Here is a 12214-nt window from a genome sequence, read left to right as displayed (position 1 = left end):
GCATGGTTGGAATACCCTCCCCAGAAAGCTAACGCCAGTAGGAAGAGTTGATAGGTTCAAACTGGAATTGGATAAACCATCCAATGAAGTACGGACCCCAATCAAGATGAGCGCAGTGACGTTGAACGACGAATAAGCATCGTTTTCGGTTTATACAATCAATGAAATAAATCAAGCAAACGAGATGGTACTCAAAGAACACGTAACCCACGAATTCTTGAGGAGGACTTGGTGCGAGGCAACTGTTGTGGTGGCAAATTTGTACTGAAAACAAGCTCAAATGAGCGAAGATCCTCGTCCTCTTAATGATGACGTCATAAAAACGAATATGACGTCATTGTGATGTATCAGGTTTGCGATAAATTATTATCTGTGCTAATGCCCGGCTTGATTCCCGCAAACAAAATTCAAACAGCTTGCCCAGTTTCGGAGATAATGGTATAGGCGATTTCCATTAGCGGCGATATTATGACGTCAACTTTTTTTTCTCGGAAGAATTTCCAGAATCGGAGATGGTTACTTCCTGCGCGTGGGCTTTCTGCATATACATGGCAAGTTTCACGAAGATCTGATGAAAACTCTGGGTTATGAAACAAAAAATGTCAAAAAATAGGAATGACGTCATAAAAATTGATATGACGTCATAGTGATGTATCATATGTGCGGTAATTAATCACTGCTAATGCCCTGTTTGATTCCCGCAAACATAATTCAAAAAGCTTGCCTAGTTTCGGAGATAATTTTTTTAGGCAATTTCCATTAGCGGAGATATTTTGACGTCATAACTTTTTTTCTCGGAGGAATTTTCAAAATCGGAGATGGTTACTGTCTGTGCAGGGTATTTTTACATATATATGCCAAGTTTCAAGAAGTTTCGATGAAAACTGTAGGCTGTGAAACAAAAAAGTCCACAAGAACAACAACGTGAGGAAGACAGAGATCCACGAGGATCTAAAAAAAAGTAAATTCAAATCAAATGGAAGACCAAATAAAAGAGAAATGACGTGATAAAAATTGATATGACGTCATAGTGATGTATTCTATGTACGGTAATTCATCTCTGCTAATGCCCTGTTCGATTCTCGCAAACATGATTCAAAAAGATTGCCTAGTTTCGGAGATAATTTTTTAGGCGATTTCCATTAGCGGAGATATTTTGACGTCATAACTTTTTTTCTCGGAGGAATTTTCAAAATCGGAGATGGTTAGTGTCTGTGCAGGGTATTCTTACATATATATATATATATATATATATATATATATATATATATATATATATATATATATATATATATATATATGCGAAGTTTCAGGAAGTTTCTATGAAAACTGTAGGCTGTGAAACAAAAAAGTCCACTAGAACAACAACGTGAGGAAGACAGAGATCCACGAGGATCTAAAAAAATTAAATTCAAATCAAATGGAAGACCAAATAAAATAGGTACTGCATTGGAGTAATCAGAAGGAACCCGGACAAGCAAACAGCAAAGATGAAGTCATCTGGAGGAACCCCGATAAGATTTGGGTTTCAGCCGCTACTCCTCAAGCCTCAAACCCATCCAGCCACAGCCAAGTGAGCCTTATTCAAAAAAAAAAAAATTCAACAAGAACCCATGTCAAAAAATTTAAATAATTCTGGCTGCCAAACCATGCGTTCGATCAGATTGTAATTTAAAAAATATTCCCCATCACAACTCCATCTTAATTCTGAAGTTTCACTTCGATTGGTGCAGCGGTTCAAGATAAATAATTTTTTTCTTACAGATTTTTCCTTCAATCCAATTTGGCTGCCAAACCATCTGAACTATTATTATTAATGAACACTCTGGTAGCCCCAAGGCTTGGAGGCATGTGTGTGAAGTTCCCCCTTGATCTGTCCAGCCATTCTGGAGTAGCAGATTTTTAAAGGTTTTTGGGTAAATCGAATATGGGCGCCAAACCATGTGACCTTTGACATCACAGGTGAGGACCTTTTTGTTCCTCATGGATAGGCAGTCAGAGCTGTAAAGTTTCTCCTTGATCTGTTCAGCTGTTTCAGAGAAGATTTTTGAAGGTTTTTTTTTAATTTTTTTTAATACTGCTGCTGGACCACGTTTATTGATGACGTCATAATTTCTTCCCGTTTATTTGAGATATCCTGAGACCAATTTATCCTGAGATAACCCTCAAAAATTTTCATACTGATCGGATGAAGCATTATACTTATACAATTATGACGTCATAACGAAGGCACCTATGACATCATAAAAAAAATTCACTTATTCCCATGATGAGCACTTGACAGGTGCCAAGTTTCAATAAATGGGGTGTGTTCAGTTACCAAGTTTCTTGTAGAGCTCTCGTCAAGCGGCTTAAGCACTCAAGCAAGCAGTCCGTTCAAAACTGTTGATAAGGAACGGCTGGCTTGGCAAGCGATCGCTCGCTGCTTGATAACTGAACACACCCCTGTGTGCTGGTGTAACGCAGGAATGATGGGAAAAATGCCCTGTCCCTGCCCCGAAGTTCCTTGTACATATATCCTCACTGACAAATACAACCTGTTCCTTCGCTGAAGGGAGTATTAAAGGGGTGGGGTCGGGGGAGGGAGTAAGTGGAGGATAGGGTGAGGGGAAGGAGAGGAGGGAGCGAGGAGGGAGGGGGAGCAAGGAGAGAGGGAGATCGAAGCAAGGAGGGGAAGCAAGGAAGGAGGGGAGAGCGAGGAGGTGAGCGGAAAGGGAAGGCAGCATGAGGGGAGGGAAAAGTATGGCAATGTGAAGGGAGGATCCGTCTGGACATAACCACCATCTGGACACGGCTGGAGATAACCACCGTCCGGAAATAACCACTGTCCTGACATAAACCACTGGCGAGATACATCAAGGGAAGGCAGCATGACGGAGAGCAAGGTAAGGCAGTGTGAGGGGAGGTTCCATCTGGACATAACCACCTTCCGGACGACGGGTATACTAAAGGGGGGGGTGAGAGAGGCATGGAGGAGTGAGGAGGTAGGGAGACCAGGGAGGGGTAGCAGAGCATGGAAGCAGAGGGGAGCGAGGAGGAGTGGGGGAGCGACGAGGGGTGGGGGAGTGAGGAGGGGTGGGAAAATGGAAGACAGTGTGAAGAGAGGGAAAAGAAGTGTGAGGGGAGGGGAAGGCAGCATGAGGAAAGATAACCCTTATGTTCGGATGTGTGCGGAGATAACCACTGTCCAGATACGTTTGGAGATAGAAAGAGAGAAAGGTGCTGGAGGATGCTGCACCGTATTAAGAGGGTGTGGAGCTCGGTTGAGCAGGCCAAAAAACATGGCGGATTCAAACTCCAGTGAGGTAACCCAGGATACACCTCATACCCCAAAGAGTGAGGTGGCCGAGCAGCACGTGATAAAGGATATAATTAAATAAGGCCATTAATTTTCTTCAAAGGGGGTGTTTTAATGAACCCAAACATCCAATTTTCACTCATGCACTCCCTTGGAGTTTTCTTAGTATGAATGCAAAGTTTCAGGCTGCTTGGTTTCATGGTTTTGGAGTTATGGAGGAGACAATGTGGCATTGGGAGTTTCATGAATATGAATGAATGCATGATGAGCCGGAACTGACGAGGCGGGACCGAGAGTGACGTCGGTGGGCTGCCGTTGGTGTATTCCAGCAAGAATTTCAGCAAGGCTGGTTCCAACAATTTATTCGCTGTATTCGCAGAATATGCCAGAACGATTTTGAGGTAAAGGATAAAAAAATTAGGTATATAGATCGCTTAGAATTGCAAGTTCGCAGTAATAAATATTTTCGTCCCAAAGAATGCATGATAAACAGGAAGAACCAAACACCAATCGTCTCCTCGAGACCTTCTGAACCTCTCACAGTCAATACTGAAACCTGATTTAATACACATTTAAACGTGGTATTCTTTCTTGTTTTGTTTTGTTATAATTTACGATACGTTTAACCAAAGAATCTTCTTCAATTAAACTGCCTTCTTTATTTTATAGGAAATGGCGGTGTATATCGAGAATTATTTGAGCAAAACTGAATACCTCTTTTTTCCTCCACCATTATAAAATGTTACCCCCCCCCCCCCCAAAAAAGGGAATACGTGCAATATATTATGCAATATACAAATATGTTCAGAAATGTAAGTATGGAAATGAATGTGGATCGAATGAAGAAAACGTGTGTCCCGCTATTTTTCACTTCAGGGCTGCGCTGCGCAGGACCAATATGGCGGCGGTACGTTGTGTTACATGTGAATGATTTCAAGTTCACATGCAGTCAACTGCTCGTTCTTAGATCTTTTTTCAAAGTCGCACCTCAACTTTCATTGGTGATTAAATTATCGATGTATAATCGTGAATGATTTCATTGATTTGTTGTTTTTGGATTACCTCACGATGAATGTCGTTTTGCGCCAGGCCTTGTATTGTTACCTGGCAACCTGACGATGTAGGTGTTTGTGTTTCGAAAACCTTATTTTTTTTTCTTTCGGTTGCTTTTGATATACGTACAGTAGTTGTACTCCAAAGTGTGCAGAGAAAGGCGACACCCACTGTCAGATAGGTACATAGGGAAAATTTTCAATATCTCCAAAAGGTTTTTAAAATTTTCATTCTATCAGATAGTTCATGGAAAAAAGAAACATTTTGGTCTTTGAATCATTGAATTCTATTCAGTAGAACCGGAGATATTATATTTTTAGTAATTACGAAATCCGGGCTTAATTAGAACTAGAAGGGATTGAGAACAACTCTTGAATTTTCTTCCACAGTTTGCCTATGTTTGTGTCTTTAAGTGACAAAAAATTAAAAGAGCTGTGTAACTGTCAACCTGGTGATCACTTGGGGTAAAACCGGGGTAAATTTCAGTGTCGTTGAGTCTGGAGCAAAGTTCAGACACCTATAGCACCCGAGATTTTGCTCCAAAAGCTTTCAGTTTTCTTGTGTAAATGATCCAGTCACTAGATTATGTAAATCGGACAACAAAATTCTTCATGATGAATAAACTGACTGTTGGCAGCAATTTGAAAACAAGTTGTTTTGACTGCATGTTACAAATCACTACTTTTGAGAGGACTTATCTTAAAAAAGTATTTTAAGTATAACATTTTTTTTATGTCAGATTCTGAAAGCCTCACTAATAGACACCATTGGTGTGAATTTTCAGAACTCTGTTTGTAAAACTCTGGAATTTAGAGCCCTCCAAAAATGCTTCAGATGCAAATCTGCAACTCGCGACTGCCAGAATTGAAACACCCCTAGGGTGTTTGTAGGGCCATATCTCGGATACTACTTGGAATTTTGAGCTATAACTTGGCAAACCTTCCTCATATATGTTCAGGTAGTTTTGAGAATTTTTTCAGAAAAATCTGAGGGGGTCACCGCAAACCCCGGCTGAAATGACATGGAATGAGCCTATGATCACTTTGCGTTAACGTGAAAGTCAAGGTAAATATATTGAGTGCATTGTGTGTTGAAAGGATGGTCTCCACTTCAGATGGGAAATTTAAATAAAACGCCATTGTTTGCCAGGAACCTGGCTAAATTCTGTCGAGTCGATGTTAAATGTAATATGTGAGTCAGTTGAAACTTAAAAGCGATGTGGATGTTATATTCAGGTTATTGACAAGATGGAATATAAGATAGTTTACATGTGCAGTGTGGATAAAGCACGAGCATGATGGGCAAAATGGCTTCCTCTAAGTTTCCTTGTCTATGCGTGTCCATTTAAATCACTCTGCTTTATTTTGATGTGTATTTTGTTCAGCGAAAAGGATATTAAATTTACCTATGATTTACAATGAATGTGCTTAATGCTGGTTTAAAAGTTGATGCTGACTTGGACCAAATTGTGTGTGGGTACACATGTGCGTTTATACATATCTACATTTATACATATCAACTTTTGTTGCCTCTGATTGGGCAAGTGTTGGACAGTTGGTTTGATTTGGTATCAGTCACTCAAAAGTGCCAAAAATTATTCCATTATACTCTCTAAAAAGTACACTATATGTATACGTCTGATGAAATGAGACATTGGAAATGCACAATGATTGCCAGTGTTTGTTACAATATGTGTGAAACCTATGTTTCTATGTCATACAGGCAACAGCAACCAAGGTGCAAGAGGTGAGGGACATTACTCGTATCGAGCGCATAGGTATGAACTGCAGACATTGCAGTTTAATGTTAAAAACTGCCTTAATCTGTGTATTTATGCTTTCAATAAGATTAGACAATGAATAAGTTTAAATGAAATTGCTTTCTCACTCCTTTCTCTGTTGTATACGTAATAATATCACCAAACACAGCAAGCATTCTATTCTGAAGGATTCTTTCTGGAAGACTGGTGGAGGGTTTAATTGATTTTGAAAAGTAAAAATCTATGCAATGAAAGGAAGGGTGAAGGTTAGGGCGTAAAATGTACTTGGGGGATCAAGGAGTAGAAAATATTTGATTTTTATTATTTATTTATTTATTTATTTATTTTTAACGACAAGAAGGCGATTTGTGTTCTTGTGTTGAAGTGCATAATTCAACTGAAATAAAATAAAAGTTTTAAAGCTGGTAGAAAAAAAAACTTTTTTTCTGGAAGTTTACTGCTGTTGATGCACCGTCTTTTACACTACCTTATTTAATATGTTGCATTAGCTATTTGTGCCTGTTGTTTGTGTCCTTCATGACGTCCTTTAAAACAGGTTTCCTGTTTGGAAACTTGCCACTTTAAAAGATTTTGCTTTGGAAAAAAAAAAAGAAAATATTAGATTGTTTTTTTTTTGTTTGTGTTTGAGGTCATTCTTTTTGTGTACAAGGTTTATCATGGGGTAACCTCAGCCCTTAGAAGCCCTGGTATTCTGCCATTTTAAGTTCCAAAGACAAGTTCCATATATACAGAAACCAGGCCAATGACAAAAATGCAATAATAAATAAATCTGTCTGATTCAATATTCAATTTTGTTGACCCCATCATCAAAGAAATTAGGTGAATAATGGCACAAAATTTGAATAAGCATAGGCCGAAACATTCACATCCTTTGCAAGAAGAATGACACTGAAGATTGACTGATGCACTGTCCTAATTCTGAGGTCAATGCCACGACAAAAAAAAAAATGATAGAAATGATTACAGCGCTTCAAATGTACATTAACCTTTACATTTTAAATCATATTTAACAAATTGTTCAAAATTCGAAGGAGAATTGGTGATGATTCAAAAAGAAGAAGAAACCAGTGAGGCTTGAGGGAAGACCTACCCAGAAAACTAAAATAGAAATGGAGAGCTCATCGAACACCTTACCCCGTGTAGTCTCGAGAAAAGGATATGGGAAGGGTCTTTTAAATTCTTTCTTTGCATTTCCGAACATGATCTATATTTCCGACAAGCCGCCATTTTGTCAGAATCTCGATATTCCCCAACCCTGAGAGTGTGAGTGATAAATTTGATTGGTCCAGATGGTGTAATATTTTGTCCAAATACTGTTAAACTGGAGGTTTTAAAAAATGAAATGACAAGAAGGCGATTTGTGTTTTTGTGTTCAAGTGCATAATTAAATTGAAATAAAATGAAGGTTTAAAAGGGGGTAGAATTCTTTTTTTTTCGGACGTTTACTGCCGTTGATGCACCATCTTTTACACCACCATATTTAACACGTTAAATTCGTTCTTCATCCCTGTTGTTTGTGTCCTTTATGACATCGTTAAAAACAGCAAGTTTCCTGTTTGGAATGATTTTTCCATTTTGGTTGACTGCCAGACAGGCAGATAGACTAAAAGCAATTACCTCACTTCTTTGTGCGTATGCGATCGGGACGAGATTCTGTACAATTTCCCAAATTCAGAGCATAAGTACTGGTCAACTGCAAGTTCATGTTCCGATTCGTATTCTACAGTTTTCAAAACATAACATTCAATTGAAATTATGTAGTTCCTCAATCATAGATTGATGTCTGTAGACAGGCAGAGTGAACCAATTGATTAACCCTGCTTTTTGCTTCACGTGTGGGGTAATTATAGTGAGGCCTTCATGCCATAAAATGTTAACTGTAAATAATACTGTTTCCACCCTTGACACTTTTTCGATAAAACTTACTGTCAACCTCTTCAACACAGTTGAAAAGACCAAGCCACGTCATTTGCCAATGCTTTGGCATGGACGCCATGGTGATGTTTATCCGATCGTTTATTCTTGTAGCCAGAATCTGTGAGCCATCATCGCTTTTGTCTCAACCATATAATGTGTTTCATGGATGTATAAAGGGATCTAAAGAAAATTTACTGAATGCACAGGGCCAAAGCTTAGATATGGCATTTTAGAAACGTTTTCATTTCAATTATTTTCTTGTCAGAGTGTTGGGAGCTCATCATTGGGAGTGGACTTCTCACCAAACCGCTAACCACCTGTTAATGAGAACAGTGCATAATAGATGGCCCTTTAGAGGAGGTTAGGAATGGAAGATGAAGTGGGGAGCAAAGGAAAGCAGCATATAATTAGAAAAACAAATTACACCATCTACTCAACTTGCAGCCATTTTGGAGATCTGGGCATAGTTACTTTTTTTGGGGGGGACAGGGTTTATAACATAACCACATGTCATTTGCTGTTATTATTAATAATTAATAATAAAAAATAATAATAATAATAATTAATGACAATAAATGATACCTTAATTTCACTCAGGTGCACATTCCCACATCCGTGGTCTCGGGCTGGATGATGCTTTGGAGCCAAGACAGGTATGAGGTGTGCATGTCTGGTCGACACCGATTCTGAAATTTGCTATCAAACAAAGTTAACTGTGAGGTGCTGTAGAATTAGTACTGTAATCACATCATTCAAATGTTGATTTGAAGTGTTAGAAATTGCTTTTACAAGTGAATAATTCATTGTGATTTATATGATGGTTTTATTCTTTTTTATGAAAAAAAGATCTTTGTGTGTATGCAATTCTTCTCCTCTTCCCTTTAAAAGGGGTAAGGTCAGGTCAGGTCAGGTATGGGAGCATGCGCCGGAGCAGCACGTTGCTGCGTCCACTTTCCGCCGGTACTCCAAGGGCCTCTGTTTGGCCATCCCCAAGGCAGATGCCTGGCTGATCCCCATCCCCTTGAGTTGCTGATCAACCTTTTGCAACCACGAGGCACACGGTCGGCCCATTGGCCTCCTCCAATCACGAGACTCCCTCGCTGAGAGAATCTGGTGAGCAGGATCAGCGTCAGGAAAACGAGCCACATGTCCATACAGCCGCAGCTGACGCTCACGGACTATGCAGGTAACAAATCTCATTTGAGTCTTTCTCAGCAACCGTTCGTTGGACATAAAGTCTGACCAGGGATGGCCAAGGATTCTCCAAAGAGACCTTGTACCAAAGGAATTAAGTCTCCGTCTCAGATACCTGGTCAGAGTCCAAGTCTCACACCCATAGAGCAACACTGGAAGCACCAAGGACCCGAAGACTCGAACTTTCGTCCTCCCGCACAGGTACCGGCAGCGCCACACCCCATGATGCAGTGAATCCATGATTCCCCAGGTCCGACCCAGATATTGTTCACCTCTGTCTCACAGCCAGCAGAGACATGAATATCACTGCCAAGGGAAGTGAATCTCTCCGTGACCTCAAGATCCTCACCACAGACAGGATAGCAGCATCCAAGATGTCAATGAAAGCCTTGATCTTAGTTTTGATCCAGGAAACCGGTAATCCCAGCGGATCCGACTTCTCATTCAGCACCTCGAGGGCCCCCAGAAGGATATCCAGAGTCTCTGCAAAGATGACTGCATCATCTGCGAAATCAAGGTCAGAGATCTTGACATTCCCAAATGATGCACCGTGGCTTGATCTCTCCGACGTCCTCACCAGAATCCAGTCCATACAAGTGCTGAATAGTGTGGGGGCCAAGCACACCCCTGACGAACTCCAGTAACAACTGTAAATAAGTCAGAGGTGGTATCACCACATCTCGCAGCACTCTCAGTACCAGAGTATAGTTCAGACATCAGATTGATCAGTTTTGGTGGCACCCCATGAAGATCAAGAATCCTCCAGAGGGAATGCCGATTCACTGAATCAAATGCTTTCCACAGATCAACATAGGTTGCAAACAGCCCCTGCCGAAACTCTCGCCTGCGTTGGGTGAGGACCCGAAGAGCAAGGATATGGCCAATCATTGACCACTTTGGTATAAAGCCTGACTGCGTTGGACAGATGGTGGTGAACCCTATCAAGATTTATCTGAGCAAAGACCTTGCCTGGCACTGAGAGCAGTGTCACCCCTCGGTAGTTGTTGCTGTCTTGGCGATCACCCTTCCCTTTCCAGAGAGGGACATCAAGGCCCCTCTTCCAGTCAGTTGAGATGATGCCTGTGTTCCAGGCAAAGCACAGAACTGCATATAATGACACAAGTGCAGCATTTCCACCAGGCTTGAGAAGTTCAGCATGGATGCCACAGATCCCAGAAGCTTCACCCCATTTCAACAGGTTCACCGCAGCCTGTGTTTTCACAAATGAAGGTGGACCACAGTTGATTGGAGGGTCAGCAACAGGGATTGTAACACCCTGACATCTAACTCGACAGCTGGTGAATCAGCCTGGTACAGCCGCTCAAAGTAAGCGGCCCAGCGGGCCTTCACGTCGGACTCCTCTGTCAAGAGCCCACCACCCTCTGCTCTAACTGCAGTACACCGAGGGATGGGTTTGGATGAGCACAATGCGCGAATTCCCCTGTAAGCAGGACGAGAATCACTTGACCACAGGTGATGCTCTACCCCCTCACAGATTCCTCGCACATCGGTCTCTTGTCCACCATTAGCGCACGTTCAGTTTTCGCCTCAGCTCCCTGAACAGCTTGGCTCTGCCATTCAGCCTGACCATGCGACTCTGGTCAATGGTATCCAGTGTCCCTTGAGAGACAAAATTCTTCTTCGCCCTACGGTGAGTTCCAAGACATCCACTGGCAACATCAAGGACGGTGGTCTTGAAGGCACTCCACAACTTTTCAGGATCTCCCAAAGCAGCGAGACCCCCCAAATCTACACTCGGCTTGTTGGCAAACTCCTCAGCTTCCCTCTCATCCTTGAGCTTGCCAACATCCAGCCAAGGCTGGGATGGTACCATTCTCCTGGATTTAAGGTGCAACTTAAGAGTTGCTATGACAAGCCAGTGGTCAGTATTGAGGAACTGAGCACTCCTGTAGACCCTGCAGTTCTGGATCATCTTCCAGCGACCATCAACAAGCACATGGTCAATCTCCTTTGTCACACTGCCAGCGTTGGAATACCAAGCCCAGCAATGAGCCTGTGGGTGCTGAAACCATGAACCAGCCACCCTAAGTCCATGACTTCTTGCAAAGTCATGGAAATTGTGCTATTGTTCACAGTTCCAGACCCATGGGGACCAACACAGTCTCATAACCATCCCTTTCAGTTCCGGTTGATGCATTGAAATCCCCCAAGACAAGAAGAGTATCTTGCCTGGGGCACTGATTAACCACAGACTCGAATGTGGCATAGAATGCGTCCTTCACGGTGAGATCACTCGCCTCAGTCGGAGCATATCCAGAGACCAGGAAACTGAAACCCAACGAGTGACGAATCCTCCTCATACGCTTCTTGACCGGTGTTACCTCAATTATCATTGGAGTCAGCTTATTGGATACCGTACAGCAACTCCTTGGACATGGTAACCATCAGAGCGACCAGACCAATAGTTGGTGTTACCACCTGCCATGATCTCGCCACAATCTGGTCTCCGAACCTCAGAGAGAGCTGCAATCCCGATGTCTAAACGCTTGAGCTCAGATGATAACAGAGACAGGTGATCATCCTCACTTTGGGATGGGACATTCCAGGCATCCACCCGAAGGGATTGTCGCTTTGGGATAGGACATTCCAGGCACCCATCCGAAGGGACCACCTCAGGTTAACCCAAGTAGACCGCCGAATGGTTGATGACACTCCAGCACCACCCCGACACACACTACTGCAATCTGATCTGGGAAGGTTTCCCCTTGGTTTCCCTCCTATCATCAACGATTGGGGGTCCTGAAGGCTTTGCCCCAATATCATCATCCGGTGAGCTGCCCTGCGAAGGGCGCTGCACAGGAGGTACTCCTACGTAATTTGGTTTTCAGATTTTTTGATGCTTTTAGTATGTTTTGCAGAATGAAGGGTTTTACGGTGGCCGGAGTGCAAATCCTGCCACCAACCTCCTAAGAAAAGTAATCCAACTGCAGGAAGCCGTCCGCAAACACAGT

At 42.1% G+C, this 12214-nt stretch overlaps 1 protein-coding gene across 3 annotated transcripts in view; it reads left to right on the top strand.

The window, feature by feature from the left end:
* Positions 1 to 4120: 4120 nt before the first annotated feature.
* The window catches only part of RUVBL2 (RuvB like AAA ATPase 2), a 35354-nt gene continuing 27260 nt past the window's right edge, over positions 4121 to 12214 (top strand). The window contains exons 1-3 of one of the 3 annotated variants that reach the window (XM_085863151.1): positions 4121 to 4205; positions 6074 to 6128; positions 8646 to 8701. In XM_085863151.1, the coding sequence (XP_085719277.1) occupies positions 4197 to 4205; positions 6074 to 6128; positions 8646 to 8701 (120 nt within the window). In that variant the 5' untranslated portion in view covers positions 4121 to 4196. Of the gene's footprint in view, positions 4206 to 4280; positions 4300 to 6073; positions 6129 to 8645; positions 8702 to 12214 lie in introns of those variants that run through there. The other 2 variants (XM_085863150.1, XM_085863152.1) reach the window with 2 other exon arrangements.

The sequence above is a fragment of the Eptatretus burgeri genome, chromosome 17, assembly GCF_056783735.1.
Source record: "Eptatretus burgeri isolate ZD-2024b chromosome 17, Ebu_testis_v1, whole genome shotgun sequence".
NCBI classification, from domain to species: Eukaryota; Metazoa; Chordata; class Myxini; order Myxiniformes; family Myxinidae; genus Eptatretus; species Eptatretus burgeri.
The sequence above is the reverse complement of the archived record's forward strand: the minus strand, read 5'-3'. Positions and strand labels throughout refer to the sequence as shown.